The following is a 17,570-nucleotide window of genomic DNA, read 5'->3' on the forward strand; positions in this document are numbered from 1 at the left end:
GATGCAGAGATGATAACAGGCAATGTTAGGATGGAAGCAAAGATGAGTGATCTCCCTCAGAGGGGACCGAATAATGAGATTCTCCAGCTTTTGCTGGGGTTCAGGTGCATGTCTCCAGTGGGCTCCTGCTTGGAGGGGCCATGGAAGCCTTCTCCCTCTACCCCCCATACCAGTGTTTCACTTCCTCTCTGTAAAAAGTCAGAAAAAGGGGGGAAAAAGTCAGAGCTGAGTATTTTGTTGGCTTTGATTTCCAATTTTTAGGACTGTACAAACAGCTGAAGATTTAATTATGTTACTGCTGCAGAGTACCCTCGTTCTGCTTGAGTGATGCTGAATACATTCATAAACCAAAGTAGCCACAGTTATGAAGAAATGTTGTTCAAAAACCCATCCTTAATCTCATTGGATTATAAAACTAAGGGGGTGACTTTTTAAGAAGGCCCTCTTGAAGCTTGCCCAAAAGATTAATGTGTAAATACAAGGAATACTCTGGAAGCTCTTGAATGGAGACATTTTATTTCCAAATAACCACAGGAGTAACTATTTGTAGCAAAAAGATGATTAACGGCATTGCGGCCAAAATAAGGTGAGTCCCTAAACTTGATGGCACAGTATTTGCATATTACCCCAGTGCTGGAGATTCTCACACTACCTTGTTTATTTTTACTGGAAGAAGCACAAGAAAAGCACGCTGCTTGCTTAAATCTCCCTAAATCCAAACAACTGAAGCTTCATTACTCCTTTTTCCTGGCTCTGTTCCTCTCTGAAGGCATGCTGCTTGCATGCTCACTCTCGTTTTTCCCATGAACTACGGGGTGTGGGCCAAAATACCCTTTGCAACTGGTAACTTGCTGGGCACACCAGGTTCCAGTTAATGCAACAACTGGACATTTCATAATGCTTGAAGTATCTGTGGCATGAATATACTCAAAGTCCTGAAATTAGCAGGAAACATGAGGAACACTTTTTGTTTTCCACAGGGTCAGTTTTATTCATCTGGTGAAAACGCAATGACAAAAAGCAGATGTCACATGGAAAACTGATACCGACACCCGTGTTAACAGTATTAGAGTGGCGTGTGGGATGTGCTTGGATGTGCACAAGCTGAGCATCTCTCTGTGCACCGGCTCAGGGAGGTTTATTTGTGTCATCATGGGCCGCTGTGCAACGGCTCAGTGTTGCATCCCCATCAGTGGTTTTAGCTACTGACTGGTGTGTGTTTCTGTGGGAAAACCAGCTGGGGTTTTTAGCATCCAGTCACTTGGGAACCTGCCTTGGTTTGCTGGCATTGAAGGCACGAGCCAGTTCATTAAAGGCAAAGGTGGAGGAACCATCTTGGTTAACTCCCCTCCTGCCAACATCACCAGCTGATGGATGATTCAGCTTCTCATTTCTAAGAAAATAACTTTCTATCTGACCATGCACTGGTATCCTGCAGCATTGAACAACAGCTCACAATAGGGAGGCCATTGCCTGGAGCCAGGCCTAGGGAAAGGTCTGAGGGTTGTTAAAGCAGCCTGAGTGAAGGTGTGTTGATGAACAAGACTGTGCAGCTGGCACCAGGCCAGTGCTGACAGGCACCCAGATGGGCACTGCAATTGTCCCTTTGGGCATAAAGCAGCTCCCCTTAGCCAAAAAATGAGGGAGAGACGTCTGAGCTACACCAGCCCATTGCATAATTGTCAAATCTGCCTGTAATACAATTCCTTCACAGGCAATCACTGCTGTAGTGCAGTTGCTTTGGGAAGCCTTTCTCTCCCACTGTTGATAGTTCCTGAACTGCAACTATCAAACCTCTGTTGGTTTGGCTGAAAAAGGATCATGGCAGTCATGTCTTTTCACTAAAAAAGGATTGGTTCCCACTCTGCTGTCATTAAAACAAAATACAAACTAGCCAAACTGATTCTTCACCTAGACTCTCTCAAAACGAAATGTTTTTTGGATAAAATAACCGTAATTCAAATGGCAGCAGCCAGTGCTGTGCCTACTTTGGTACCCAGCCAGTGAATTATAAAGTAAACACCCTTCAGGACTGTTCTCCATTTGGATTTATTAGTCATTACCAAGAAAAGATAATTAGCACTTCTGAAGCATTGTGATCATCAGTTGCATGAACTGTTACCAATAGAAACGGGCTGGGGTAGTTGTGTGGCACAGGAGTTTGAAGCTCTGTTGTACTCCCTCTAAGGAATGAGTACATGGGTGGGCAGGTCCTCAGCTGGAGGAAATGCTCCAACTACCAACTGCTCCAGTGGAGCTAATGACACTTTCCACAGGGCACGGCAGGGAGGGGAGCTGTTCCCTGCCCTACTGGGCTTCTCCTTCGGTTATCCTGAAGGCAGAGTAATTTTTGTTACAATATACAATCCTTCTTGTGGGCCAAAGGCAATGACACGTACTACTCCTTTACTGCACAACAGGAAAATAGAAGGTAATTATTTTTCTTTTTGTATGCATGCTGCAAACAAAAAGGAAAATAACCTTGTGGTGGAACAAGAGAAACCTGATCCTTTAGGCAATGATGGGCTTTTTTAATCTTCCTCTTTCAAAATGAATGAATGAGAAAACTACTACTTGTAGAATTGGTTCCCCAAACTTACGGTTCCCCAAACTTCCCTTACTTATGAACTGCAATAATCATATCAGGGATGGGATGTAAATCTTGTGTTCTTAAATTCAAAGTACTAAACATGCCAAGCTCCCTGCCACTCAAAGAAGTATTACTGAGCTCAAAGAAGTAATTCTATCAGATTTATCAACACTTTGGTAAGCACAAGTAACAAAGATAGCTAAAGGATTTACCCCCAAAATACGTGTATGTCTGCAACTACTACTTTCCTTCCAGCACTGTACAGAGCATGTCAGGCCAATAAAAAAACTCCTCCAGTCAACAGGTGTTTGGGAATCATGCATCAAATCTTGGGATTGAGGCCAATATGTATGCAAAGTACTTTGTCTGCAGGTGCTGTAGGGCCTGTCGTGTGTGGTGTGGTGTGGTGTGGTGTGGTGTGGTGTGGTGTGGTGTGGTGTGGTGTGGTGCGGTGCGGTGCAGTGCGGTGTGGTGTGGTGGTAGAGGGGACCTTACCCATGGTGATTCCCGTTGTGCTGCTGGCCTTTACTCATGTACGTCTTCCTTGTCACACCTGGAGCAGAGACTGTTGGGATTGTGACTCCAATGCCAGTAAGACTCGTTAATGCACTCAGGAAAGATGGGAGCACCCTGGCAACATCTGACTTGTTGATGCACTCAAAGTGTTCATAAATGTTTGCCCCTCTCCCAGGAAGATGAACTGCTGTGGCAAGTCTGATTATCACCAGGATGAAGTTTGCCAGATAGCAACAAACACGATGGGCTGGTGGCTGTTTACAAGCTATGCATGAAGAGGCAAATGGTCTGTGAGTGTTTACTTTTCAGCTTTTTCTGGGAAACAGGCACCCTCCTGCCAGGTCACAGACCAGCTACATTACAGATCTCTTACAGCAGCTCCTTGGTCACAGAGGTGGACGCGTAGCTGGGACTCAAATAGCTGTCCCATACACAGAAGTTGCTATGGCAGTGCTTTACAAATATACATTGCACAATGAAGCAGTGATGTCCGACCACACCGCCTTTTTTTTGCTGTCCTACAGAGAAGGTTTGCTCCCACCCTGGGAACTGTGGAGCAGAACAAATACCAGAATATAACAGCTATCTATATATATCTCTACTTAAGTCTATTGTCAGATTGCATCTGACTGTGGAACTGGGTTTAAAACACCTGGGTAACAATTTACATATTATGCCAACAATAGCACCTCTACCCCTCCCCTTCCCTCTTTCCCACCTGCAGTGCAGAGCAAGCCGACTTCATAGCATCCCTCACAGCAAAATGGGTCTTGGCTGCATCTTTTTGTCTTCATGAAATTAATTTAATTCTTGTACTTTAACACCCACTCCTTCCTCTGCTGTTGGTGCTATTGCAAACAAGAAATGTGTCCGGGTAACACTGTCTCCTTGGAAACCTGCCTGTGGCCTAAAAAAGTCAGTTTTGGTGCCTGTGTGGCACTGGAAAGCCAGAGAACTCATGGGTGGCTTTCACCTGGAGTGAAATCAGCCTAGATCAGATCTGGAATCCCTTGGTGAACAGATAAATAAGCTGGGCTATTGCACCAGCATGATATAATGGGAAAAAATACAAATAGTGGCCTGGGAGCGCACCAGGCTGCTGAGAGAAACCTGAGAACAGTGTTCTTCCCGTGGTGTGGGCATCCCAAAAGAAGGCTGGGGGCAGGAGCTCTGCCATGGTGTGCTCTGGGAGCAGCAAGAGGGCCCAACTCTCCTTCAGGCTGCAGATTCCCAAATAATTGTAAACAACACTGACTTCAAGTCTGCTGCCAGAGCCTTGGGCTCTTTAAGAAATAACCCCTGCTCATTTATTGCCTGAGGATATTATTATTTCCAGAGGGAACGAGTTAAGGATCACAATACTGGGCAGAATTATAGTACAAAGCATGTTTTAGTGCAAACTTACTTATAAAATAGTCACAAATCTTATTTGATGAAAACAGGGGCAGAGCCCTAACCTTTTTTTTTGTTTGTAGAATAGTACCTGCAGTAAATTTCTCCATCATCTTTATCTTGGGACTGTTCGGACAGGGCTGGCTCCCGTGGGTGTGTGGCCGCAGGGCACAGCTCCACCTCGCTGCCAAGGGCCCCAGGAGGTCAGAAGAGCCCAGGAGCAGCTTAGCAGGGGCACTGCCAGCTGTGTCCCCTGCCCTGGCCGTGCCAGTCATGGGCAGGCTCTGCGGATTAGAAGCTCTTCACTCTCACATCTGATACGATACGCAAAATGATCCCGCTGTGCTGAAGGCTCAACTCCGTACCTCTAATGTGAAATTTCTACGGACAATCCAAAGATTTAGTTTCAAGAAAGAAGTAATTCACATATACATATACTGCTTTCAGCATACTTTCCCTTAAAAGACTGTTGCCATCTTTTCTACCATGAAAAGATGGATAAGAAATAGTTTTGTGCCAGGAATGGCAACGCAGTACAGCCCAGAGTTCAGTCACTATATACTGGTAAACACTATATTCCTCACTAAAAGTGATGCAATAGGTGATTAATAAGAATGGAGATCAGAGTTTATAATTAACTACTCCATGTAAAGCTTTTCAATAAATATGTAAGTGGAGATACATATATGTTTTTAATACCAGTTCAAGGGTGAACTGCTTTGGTCTTTGGTCTTTCTGCTTTTGTGAAGTATACTGCAATAGTGACTTTCTTTTTAAAAAAGCATTTTTAATTTAAATTGGTCTAGGCAAGTGCTACACTAAATATAGTGAGCATTTGCAGTATATAAAAGCAAGGCAGGAAAAAGGATTATCAAAATAGCTGGAATAATTTTATAAACAGCATATACTGCATGTCTATTTGGTGCAATTGTCATTCTTGTCCTGTCAGATCTGTGGGAAGGCAGCCACATGTTTAAGCACAACTTGGTCAAATTAGCTGGAGCGTTTACTCCTGTTTAGAGCAGGTCTGGACTTTAATTCAGGGCTTAGGGTTTTATCTTTAATGAACACTGAAAGGTGCAAGTGCTTTGAACAGCTGTACCTAGCATGATCTTTCTGCAGTCACCTTGAACCGACACTTTAAAATAAGCCTTGCTATTAACTTTAACAGGAGGTTAGCCAGGCACCTGTGAAGAAAAAGGCATTCTCTATTTCGGCCTGTTGCAAATTCTTCTACAGTTCAGCTTGTCTCAGCTAAGCATGTAGACCTGAGCCCCATCCTGGAATTACTTATCCCAGTTCCAGGTTACAATGGCACTTTTCTGTTGCGCTTTTTCTTTGTTTACTTGTTTGGTTTTGGTGTCTGTCCACAGAAGGAAGGTGCTTAGCTGCAGGGAGAAGCTTCAGAGCTCCCTGGGTATAACAGTGAATGGAATGACAGGACTGGTGGATTCAAGGTCCAGTGCAGTGAGGAAGCACTCGATGGCCGCTTCGTTTTTCCCCTGAGCTTGCAAGACCTCTCCAAGGCTGTTCCAGGCAATGTGACTGGTGGTCTGGACACGGATGGCATCTCTGAGGACTTTCTGGGCCAGTTCCCTCCTCCCGAGTCTGCTCAGCACCAGGCCCTGTCAACAAACAAATGATGAACATTTAACACTGGCACAAAACAGAGGAAGAAATGGAGCAGCCCTAGCTCCCACCAAACTGAGCTGCCACATGACTGCAGGCACCGGAGTCCTGTGGAGGGGGGATCTCCACCTATTTCTGAAGAATGGAAGTGATCAGCTGTTAAGCTCTGGGTTTGTTTTTTTTTTTTAATAATGATGTGCAACTTAAATAAATGTGAAAGCCATTTTGTTATAAGCAGGCACTGATCTAACCATGCCAGCGCTCCTGCTGTTACTGGGAAAGTGTATACTGGTGCTATACAGAAGAAAGGTTACAAGCTCTTTAAGCATCCCTCTCTCCTTGCCCAGAAAATAGACACAGGTTCAATTACACTCTGTATGTAAATTGACTCTTGCACATCTGGAACATCCAGCTGAGGCTGAGGCTAAGGCTAAGTCTCTCATCTCCTACATCTCAACCATATAGAAAGATCTTTCTTGTTAACAAATAGGTGGCAGAGGGATGTGGTCCCCTCCTAGGGGCAGGCTGTATGTAACAGCATGGGATGTAACAGCTCTGTACTCTGCACTCCAATGTAGATCCTAAGGCAGTGTGAAGGAGGAGAAGGATGCAGGAACCTTGTTTAAAAAGCTGTCCTTAGGGTAAGAAAAGACACAAGTGGGTGTAACCATCTGGAAGGAACAGGAGGGGGAGGATGAAAGAAGTGTTAGGAAGAACATGTTTTCCTATAGGGCTCTCATGGATGTATCTGAACCCACAAAGCACCTAATGAACCAGGCTGCGTGTTAATTACACAGCAGTCAACTACACTGAGCCCAGATGGTCATGTGGGCTTTGCAGGCCACATCATATTAGTGGCATTTCTCTGCGTCCTCCAGAAGGTGCACACAGCAGGATGAACCTCCCACCAGCTTCATCCAGGGGTGGCATCTGGAAGAAGCAGCCAACACTGCCATGTCGCCTGCCAAGCTCTGCATGGCCTCTGCCTGCACTCACCCATGGAAATGCTGGAAAGTGAGATGATTGCCTGACTTCATGCTTTTCCTGGAAAAACATAGTAGGTGGATGCATAAAAAAAAGCATTAGCTTAATCCTCAATGTCTCTAATTCCCTTTAGTTCATGTGAAAAGATATAAGAAACCTGAAATCTCTTGCAACTAGAACCTAAGTAAATTTCTGAAAGAATGGTGATGCTTTTCGAAAGAGTAAAGGTTTTTCCTCGTCTTGTTTTGCTGAATTTTCCAGAAGTACAATTAGACACAGGGTGCATCAGCATGACTAAGATCCTAAGGCCAGTGATAGCACTAATACCTAAAGAAAAACATTAATTTTCCTGAGACAAAAAATAAGAAACACCCAATTAATCAAGTATTGGTGGTGATATGAAAAGTTTCAGTGCCTCTTTCTTGCCCATAACAACCTTGACCTGAATAATCAACTCAGAATCAAATCTGATCATTTAGAGATGCAGTGGGGGTGTTCTTTCTTTAGGTTTCTCTCTGTATAGGAAAATGACAAGGCAATGGGGTCTAATCTTACCACTGCCTTGGGAGCAGGCACATGTGGCACAGAGGTACCCTGGTGGGAGAGGCTGATTCCCCTGGAGGTACTGCCTGGAGATGACTGCAGGCACGTAATGACAGACTGGAAGGAATTTGTGCAATTATAATTTGAGTCACCCGCTTGACAGGGATAATGAGGCATAGAAAGGGCAAGTAGTGTGGCCATAGCAAATCTGCTGCTGAGCCAAGAATAGACAGGAGTTATCTCAGCTCAAGTTTGTCCCCAACCACAAACTCACTCTTCCTAAAAACTCTTCCTGTTGTGCTGACGGAGCAGAGCCGATTGTGCTCTCTGGTGGTAGGGGACCCATCAGTGTCCTCACCCTGACACTAAGTGGCATCAAGCCTCTCAGTGCTCTCAGTGCTCTGGCACCGGAGGCACAGGGGCCAGCGAGCCTGTGCAGCTGCTGTCTTGTCAGCCCTCTCCAACGAGGAGGGGAATTCCTTCCCTGGTTGACATCTCGCGCCTCTCAACAATGCTGCAGTGAAATCCATCTCATCGTAAACTGCTCGTGCAGCACAGCTCCCCTGTGCTCCCAGCACCCTTGCTGGTCAGGCATCAGAGACTGGCATGGCCTCCCTGCTACGGCTCCATGGTGTTTACTTTGCCTGTGCCTGAGGTCCCTGCAGCTGTTTGGCAGCACTGGGAGGAGGCTGTACAAACCCAGGTACTGTGTTCACCAGGAGGAGATGCTGAGGCCGATGCCCACCAGTAGGTGCAGCATACGTGAACATTTGCACATTGGTATTCAGCGCTTTCAAGTTTGCCAGTTTAGCTGCAAGAACACCTGTGAACCCTGAGAAAGGGTGATTCCAGGCTCACCAAAGCCAGAGGAAGGCCTCCTGTTGATACTGCATGAGTGAAAAACTGCTCTATGTTTCTGGAGAGACACAGGAAACCTTTGTTAAAGGAATTTTTAAGATTTCCCTCTGCCTCCTTTCTTAGACACACAACAGTTGGTACCAAAGGCTGCCCAGGTCCATGGCCCATCCCAGGCATGCCTGCCATTCAGCTTCCCTCTTCTGACCAGAAAAGCCCCTATAGCCTCTACCTGCACACGCACCTGCATTTCCATGTAGTGTGGGCACAACACGATGCTGGGCTTCAGGCCACAGCCCAAGTGGAGGTCATGGTTTGGCCAACCCACTCTGCAATCCAGGTCCTTGCAAATATTCCCAAGCCCCAGCACAGAGACCTATTCCTTCGCCCCAGAGCGAGCTGTGACAGATGGTGTCAGCCTTCTCAGTGAGGCTTAACTGAAGCGGCAGAAATGTGCTGCTGGATGTTTAAAGGACAGGTTGAACATCATTAATTCTATGTGCAGGAGAGTTTCTTGCTTTGGGTTTCCTCTCTCTCCTCCTCCCCGCTCTGCTCCTTGCAAAACACAAGCATTTTCTGAGGGCAGGAGGCTGCACAAACCCCAAGCCTTAGGAAGAAGCAATGCTGAGCACTTGAGTTTTTGTTTCCCTCAGGTATTTGCACTTGAGAGCTTCTCCTTGCTACTGAATTTCTTATTTCCCTGTGGAGTCTGGCCTGCTCTAAACAATGCCTGCATGTTGTTGCTATGTAGGTCCAGTTGGAATCTGCCTACAGTACAAAAGAAAAAAAAATATAAATTCAGAAAGCCACCCACTGACAGGCAATTTGCATTTTTATCTGGAAGATTTTTTTTAAAAAAAGATTTTTCTAATGAAAGTTCAGCTCCTGAGTTTCTATGGAAACTCATCTGCTTGGTGTGCATGCATAATTTCATAAAGTCATATCTCAGGAAGATGAGCAATTAGTATAAATACAAGCAACGATGTGATTAAGGGTTTCATCCTCCTATTCCTGAAGATGCAGGGTGGGGGCTGGTTTTTGTTGTCTTTCCTCGGATTCTATTTGTATTTTTGCCAAACTAGCAGCAGAAACTGGTGTACAAGGTAGCCTGGCTCCTCTGCCACCTCCTGGCTAGCATTGGCACTTCTGGTTTTGTCTGGTGATTTTCCTCCCAAAGATGATAAATACCTCTAAGTATGGCATTCTCTGTCAGTGGTGTTGGTACTGAGTCAGGCCCTAAGGAACAACAATGACGGACTTATTTTTAAACTCAAGCAAATTATAAATAGTAAAAAATCCCAAACCAACTCAAAAGGCGAGTGGGAGTCATTTTTCTTTCAAGCTCCTATGGGCAGCACATCCCCAGGGCTTGTGCCCCAGGCCTGTGCCAGCCACACACAGGCATTTCATGTCTTGTCTGTGCTAATACAGCTGCCTAGTGCTCGGATGCTAATTCACTCACTCACTCACTCACTCACTCACTTGAAAAGGTCTGAGGGTAACCTGCGCAGATTAATTTAATTTCTTCTTTAGGCCTGAAGATGCATTGCAGATCCTGTAAAGAGAGGCAAAGCAGTGGGGCCAGAGTACAAGCCAGACTGTGAAAGACAGTGCTGAAAGCACTGGAAGAAATTCATTCGAGGTGAAGGGCTGCGGCACAGTGAGGCTGGCACAGCCCAGCAGTGCACGAAGGCTAAGGAGGGACAGTGAGTTTGGTCCGCTGATTTAGGGTGTCTCATGCTGACAGCTGGACTCCTGAATCGATGGGGTTTAATTTCAGGGAACAGAGGGTGCCCATGGGAAGCTTTTTCAAAGGTATTTTTTACCTGGTCTGCATGCAAAACAAACAAAACCTAAACCAGTTCTATGGTGACACTGGGCTGGACTCTCTTGCCTTTAGTGATGTGATACTTAGTAACTGATATTCGTGTGAGGCTATTTTTGGTTTAGAATAGGAGAGCCGTATTTCAATTCAAGTTAGATGAGAAAAAAGTGACTTATTTTCAATTTCCACTAATAAAGAAAGTGAGCATAAGCTGCACTTGAAGTACCACTTTCAGAAGGCTATAAAATTTCTGATTGTGCCTTTATTTCCAGAGAGTTTGACAAAACCTCCTTAAAGACTGTTAGCTCACAAAACTCCCAGAAAATAGTGCAGAAAAGACATTATGGAAGACCACAAAATAAGCTGGGACTTATTTTTAGTAACGAAAATCAAAACTTCCTTTGCAAATGTTTAGTTCAAACACCTGATGAGCTGCAGGGAGTTGTCCTGAGTCTTGGCACCCTTGTCTCCTTCCACTAAGGTGGCACAGATTTGCTTGTTCATTCCTTTGGGGATTGCATTGGAAAGAGATGTCCGGAAAAAATCATTTTATTCCAGTCCTGGAAGGTTGCTTTTTGTTGTATTTGCATGGTTATCTCATTCTTGGAGAATCCCTATAGGTGAACTAGACTCTAAGCTTTACAAATGAATTTTAATAATTACATTAAATGACTTTGCACAACACTCTAATTCCAAAGTGAGGTTGCCTCTGATGCTTGTTTCAACTGGGCAAAGCATTTTCACTTCATATGGTCTAAATACCCTAAGAAGTTTCCAGAATAAATCAGACTTTGCTGCTGGGCTTCCTTTAGTGCATTATTTAATTAATTTCAAGGTAGCTGCAGTATCCTTACTGCCTGCTCCAATCTGTATTACGGACATGTCACTAGTGGTTAGTAGGAGGGTAATCAGCAGCTGGCAAGAGCAGGGCATGCTGCAGAAAAGTGCTCCTTCAAAAGTGTGCTTATTCAGCAGAACCTTACAAAAAGCCTTTCAAGATGCATTTGGCACTTGGTGATAACAGTCTCATGTAACAGAAAAATCCACACTGCTACAGGGCAACATACGCTTCTGTAATTATTTAGCAATCAGGGGAAGTTGCAAGCAAAATCCGTTGCATAAACCATGAAATATCAGAGTCCTTTTGGAAATTGGCAAATAATAACCCTGGAAATCCTGAGTCTCCTAGAATAAGGACAGACATGCAAGTAGCCAATTGCTCTTTGATTCTTTCCCCTACATTCATGACGTTTGGATTTCTGAAGAGCCAGGAGTTTTTTTAGCTGTGAGGAGCTGTTTTTTAGGGAAGTGAGTTTTTGTGCTGTCACTCAGCCACACAGTGGCTTGGCAGTGTGGGGGTAGCTGATCATCCATTTTGCTGATTCAGTCCAGGTTGCAGTGAATCTGAGCTTTGTTCCTAGAAAATATGGCGTAGGAGTACATGGAGCAGTGAGGGTCCTCTCACCAAACTGAATTAGAGACCCTGTCTTAATTTGCTGCCCTAATAAAGGGTAACTGGCATCCACTTCTGGGAGACAGCTCATCTTTTAGGTTTTTTGCTGCCTCTTTTGTTGAGAGCAGCTTTTCCTTCTCTTCCTTCCCCCTTTCCATCTCCTCTGCCAAAGCTGCTGCATCCCCTGTCAGTTAGCGATGCTGAAGTGCTGCATTTGATAAAGCAGAGAAGGGGAAGGAGAGGGGAGGAGAGGGAAGGCAGGCAGGGTCACTGTAAAACACAGCATGTGGAAAGGAGAAATAATGGAACAGCACCAGAGGGGGATACTGGAAAATGCTGGGAAAAGCAAAAAACCTGAGTGTGCATCACAATTTGTAGCACTTGTGCACTGCCTGTGGGTTTCACCTCAGTAGGTTCAGCTCAGAGATTTCAGCTTGAGTACTGCAGGCAGCCTCTTAGCCTTTGCTGTTTAAACTTCACTGCAGCAACTCTGTGTGTTACAGAGGAGTGTGAGGGAAGAGAAGAAATGAGACTGCACGGAGGTATCAGGAGAGAGAGAGCAGCTGAGTGTGAAGACAGAACATCTTAAGCCCACCAGAGACCTGGCCACATGGATATGCTTTATCAACCATACTGAGACAGCGCTGGCAGGGAGAGAAAAAAAACAGCAAAAGAAAGAAAAGATCAAAAGTGGTGAAGACCTGAAGAGAGCGACATCCCTTTCATTAGCTTGTCAATGTGTTTTGCAAGGCAGTGAATAACTGCAAATGCAGCATCTCACCCAGGCCTCCCTGTGAGTGCAAGGCAAGCCCCCCTGCAGAAGAGAAGCATTGTGTAGTGCTGCACACTGCCCTCTGCCCAGGCTTGCTGTCCCTGTTTGAGTTCATCAAATGTTAGCAAGGATGTTTCTACTGTGTTTGAAGCTTAAATGTGATAAAACATTTATTGACATAAAAGCAAACCCTAAGGCAGCATTTCAAACCAGGAGGCTCTGATCTCTTCACAGGGAGGCTCATACAAGCCTAGGGAGAATGAAGAGTTTTTCTGCCTTGTTGGATTGTTGTCACTTAAGCTTCATGCAAAGCAGAATCATTTGCTGCATGCTGAATATTCTCTAGACAGTTATTCCTTTGCTGAGACCTACATGGAGATGAAGCAGGAAGGAAGGAAGCCTACCAGGATGCCTCAACCACGTTTGAGAGTAACTAAATCCAGTATTTGTTTCACACTCTCTTTTCCTATGGAAGGCAAGATTTCTCCCAGCCCTGATCTTAGCAGTTGTCATAGTAATATTGCAATAGAGTGGCACAGCAGCTTCAACTAGGACTCAAGCGCCTGGTGTCATCTATAAAAATATGCACCAAAAGAGAGTCTCAAACAAATAATAAATAATAATTTAGAATACATAATTTATAACTTAAGGTCCCAATTCTGTTATGCACTGTGTCAGCTTCCCTGGCAGAAAGCCTTGTTGAAATTAGTGAGATTCAGCCTAGATATATCCCAGTATTTTAAAATCTGTGCAGAACTGAGACTAGTAAGCATCAGCAAGGACAGAAACATACATGCAGGATGCTGAAGAGTGGCAGGTAACCTGCTGGCTAAAGCACTAGACTATAAAGCAGTTACTGTGCTTCATTGGCTGCTAATGCATTTCACATTGAATAATCTGCCATTACTCAGCAACAATTCAGAGAGCAAGGACAGGGTCAAGGGACAAGCTTTGGGAGGTGGAAGTCCTGGGTTTAAGTGTTCTCACACTGAGGAGAGCTGAGAACTGGCCTCTCTTGTGTCCAGGGGGTACATGATAACTTGCAGCAAAAGTTAAGAAGGTAAGGCAGCTGTTAAGCACCCCCCATTGCCCCCAGAGGGAGAAAAACTGCCTGTATTTTGATAGTAAGCAGGTGCCTATATTTTGTTGCATATAAGAAGATGTTGCTGCATATATCTAGGGAGTGTCTAGGCTTAAGACTCGAGCAGTCAAGTAATCTCAGTGCCCATAGTATGCAGTGGCTGATGAACAAGGAATTTCTGTTTGCATAACTATTCTCCAGTGCCAGTGCTGGGTCTTTCCCCAATTTTGAATGCACTGCTTTGCAACAAAAGAGGGGCTGATGTGCACATTTCCCATGCATGTTATCTTCCCCTCTGCATACAGAGTAAATGTTGTCTGAATGTATGAGTCATGAACAGGTTCTCCTAGCTAACAGCTTCAGTTCTGCTGATGGTCTCTAGGCAGCTCAGTCCCATAGAACTCATCGCCAGAACAAGTGCTGCATTTGGTATGTGGATGAGCAAGGGCGCAGTGCAGTGGAGACACGACTGACAGAAGCACACAGCATGCCAATGCAGATTACAGCAGATGTCTTCTGAAAGGAGAGCTGAGATATTTAAAATATCTTAATTTGCTTAGTTTTCCTCTACTGGCAGTCTCTGGGATAGCATGTGATTAATGACATCCTCCGCACAACTCCAGCCTGAGCCTCCGAGTGCAGTATCACAACTGAGTGCCAAGCTCAGCTGAGCTGCTGGGAAACACACAGAGAGATGGGCAGGACCACACTGCTGTGCTTCCAGCTTCTGCTCCAGTGCGTCTGATCGCGCAAGGACTATGTTCTCTTACTGTCTCTTAACACAAAATCTCTCTTAAATCAGAAACCTCCGTGATGAACAAAGAGATTTCACTGAATTACAGACAGCATTTTCTGTTACATGCGGAAAAGAGAATGAATGAAGGAAGTCATTGAGAAAAGACTTGATCAATACTGCACATAACATGAGTGTAAATGGAAGCACCAGCAACACTGCAGAGCTGTGATGTTTTCACATGTTTCCCATTTGCTTGGCAAGAAGGGATTTCTGTTTCCTTCTCCTGACTGTGGCCAGCTCAGCGTATTGGGACAGCCTGCTGAAAACCTGGAAGTCTTGCTAGTTCCCACGCCCCTGTTTGTGCAGCTGTGTCTTACGCACCAGGAGGCAACATATTCTGTTATTGTGCTACGCCCTATTTTATATACTGTATTACTATAGTCTATGACTCTGTCCTGTCTTTGGTGCAATAACAAGCAGCCTAAATAGCACAGAATTTAAACTAATTATAACCAATTTCCTTGTTTGTGAAAAACAGTGTTTGAAGGTTGAAGGATAAAGGAGATAGTCCTTCCAACCCTTATCCCTTCTGACAGTTCTCTGAGCACTGTCTGAAATACTAGTTACGAGTTCAGCTGCAGACCAATTTGACCACTACAATTCTTAAGCTTTTAAGGCAAAGCACAGCATGAGGACAATATGTCTAGTAAAGCTGCAGTGGTATCTTGAGGGCTGTGTATGGGAAAACATAACTAAAGCTAGTAAGTATCTGGGGAAGATCAGTGGAGCTCAGTGGAGAGGGGTCTGCCGATCAGGAGAAGGACAATATCTTCAGATCCGGATGCAAGTTTTATTCTCCAGAGATGACTGAACCATGCCAGGAACTAAATGGGGGTTTAAGAAATGTATCAGGTTCTTCTCTTGTGAAGTGTGACACACACTTTGGAGAAGAGATCAGAGAAGAGCTGGGGAGTTTTGTCTTTCAAGGTTTTATTTTGGTTTCTAAAGTTATATAAACAGAGTCTGAATAATGTGGTAATGAGCACCTCTGGGACATGGAGAATAACTTACCACAACAGAGGAACGCAAGTGATTGGCACAGATAAACCGGAGCTACAGATTCCCTGGAAACAGGGATAATCCACCTCTGAGAAGCAGGGCACCAGCCCCCTGCTAATGGACTGAAAGCTCTGTGCTGTGCCGTGGATCAGATTTGTTCCTTCCAGTGACCCCAAATGCCCCAGCAGGTCCAATCTTTCCTTGATGCGGGAACTGTGCAATTTCCCCAGGAGAGGAAATGGCTACTACTCGTAGTGTCTAAGTGATGGCCTCAGTGTCAGGGAATCACTTATTACCTTGTTTGTGATGGCTCCACTGTCTCCTTTGGATGGAGGAAGGAAGCCTGGCAACTGTAGAGGAAGAGAGGGCAACAAACCTACAAAAAACCTCTTGTCAGCTCCCAACTGATGCTCTGTAGCTGTGATTCTGCCGCAGAGCCAGGGATTTGCTCCGATGGCTGGGCTACAGAAGCTGCCAGCTAACTAGTGGATTTACTGTGAGGATGGCACAGGGGGAGGTTTTTTTGCAGCAAACAGAAATGAGGAGAACAAAGTGTTTGCAATTCCTTGGACAGTGAGTGAGCTGACACACAAACTTATTAATGTGAGCATCCAAAATGCTCATTTCTCCTCTGGGAGCCAGTGACTAGAGGCAAAGCCAAGTTCTGTCCCTCAAGCTCAGCTGCTTCAACACAAAAATTTGAGTTAAGAGGCTGCTCTAAGGATTGCTTTTCCCCAAGGAGAGCTTAAAGCAGTTATTTTGGGATATCTGAAGTGCAGGAACATTCCTGGGATTCTGCAATAAGCTTCAGAGTTGGGAAAACAGAATCTGCTAACCAGCCATGGCTTGGAAGGAGACTACCAATAATCTTCAAAAGCCAAATGTTGCTCTACTGTTCCCCTGCTTGGTGAAGATGCAAAAGGTGCATGCCAGACAGGCATCATATCCATAGGGACAGTTTCTCTTAGAGTCAGATTAGAATTAGTTTTGATGGTTCTCTCCACCCCACCCCATAACCCACCTATCTGGGACTTGCAGAGTACCCCTGCTGTACTGACAGGCAGGAAGGAGCTGTCCTGATTACACTCAGCATGACTGGGGATGCTCCCTGCAACCACAGCCTTACGTACAAGGAGTGTGCAATCCCTTGCTGGGGAATTCCAGGGGAGAGCACCGTCCCACAGGACACTGCGCTGATGGTCCACCAGCAAGTGTTGCACTGCTGAAGTCCATTTTTGGGAGGAGGTGTAACTAGCTATGTCACCCTGCAGAGCAGGCTGAAAATAGGATTGCATTCACTGTGCCATGTGGCTCAGTGGTATGTTAGGACATGTATTTTTAGGAAATTCCTCCTTTGGGCAGAAAGGGTGAAGTGCTTGGCCTGGTTTGCAGGCTGCTGGCTTTGCCCACATCTTTTGTACTAGAATGTGGGAGGATGTCAGCCACCAGTCGGTCTGTGGAGGCTCTCAGAGCACTCCAGAGCACTGGATACAGGGCGAGTCCTGGTCACCTCCTGATCAGGGTGGCTGTGAAAGGATAAAAGACAGCTGGTTTGCTGCTGTGCTATTCTTTGTTTCAACGCATGCATGCTTGCTCTCTCTTTGCTGGTGCTTTTCAGAGAGGGAACTGACCTCCAACAGAGCAGGCATGGATTAAAAAGGAAGATCCATGTCTTTGGAAGACTATGGTCTCTGAGGAGCACCAATAAAAATGTACCTTTCAGAATGAATGTGTGAGGGGAATAGGGAGCTCAGGGAAGATAGCTCATGCAGAGATGAAACAGAGAGGGAAGGAAAAGCAGATGGTAAGCAGGGGATTTAAACAAGCTTCTGGAGAGGCAAAGAGGAGTCTGACTTGGTGAGGGACCTTTTGGGTGCAGCATAATCAAAAAATGCAGTGTATCTCCATGCCCAGCCAGTTACTGATGCACAGACAGTGCAGTGAAAAGGACAAGGTAAGGCAGTGGTGGACTCAGAATCAAATTCTTCTCTCTGACAGACACTTGCTGGCTTACTCTTTTCCCCAGAACATCATTCCTATCAGGCAGCATGTGTTCAGCTCCAGCATCTGGGTTGTGATTTTTTGGCAGCTGCACAAAATCTCTGCTATTAAGTCCCACCTGCCAGTCTCATGTC

At 45.2% G+C, this 17,570-nt stretch overlaps 1 protein-coding gene across 4 annotated transcripts in view; it reads right to left on the reverse strand.

The window, feature by feature from the left end:
• Positions 1–295: 295 nt before the first annotated feature.
• TTC7A (tetratricopeptide repeat domain 7A) overlaps positions 296–17,570 on the reverse strand; it is a 176,389-nt gene continuing 159,114 nt past the window's right edge. For all 4 annotated transcript variants that reach the window (XM_071577114.1, XM_071577106.1, XM_071577097.1 and 1 more), the window contains one exon: positions 296–6,123. In XM_071577114.1, coding sequence (XP_071433215.1) covers positions 5,902–6,123 — 222 coding nt within the window. In that variant the 3' untranslated portion in view covers positions 296–5,901. The remainder of the gene's footprint in view (positions 6,124–17,570) is intronic.

Source organism: Pithys albifrons, chromosome 2 (assembly GCF_047495875.1).
Source record: "Pithys albifrons albifrons isolate INPA30051 chromosome 2, PitAlb_v1, whole genome shotgun sequence".
Classification (NCBI taxonomy): domain Eukaryota; kingdom Metazoa; phylum Chordata; class Aves; order Passeriformes; family Thamnophilidae; genus Pithys; species Pithys albifrons.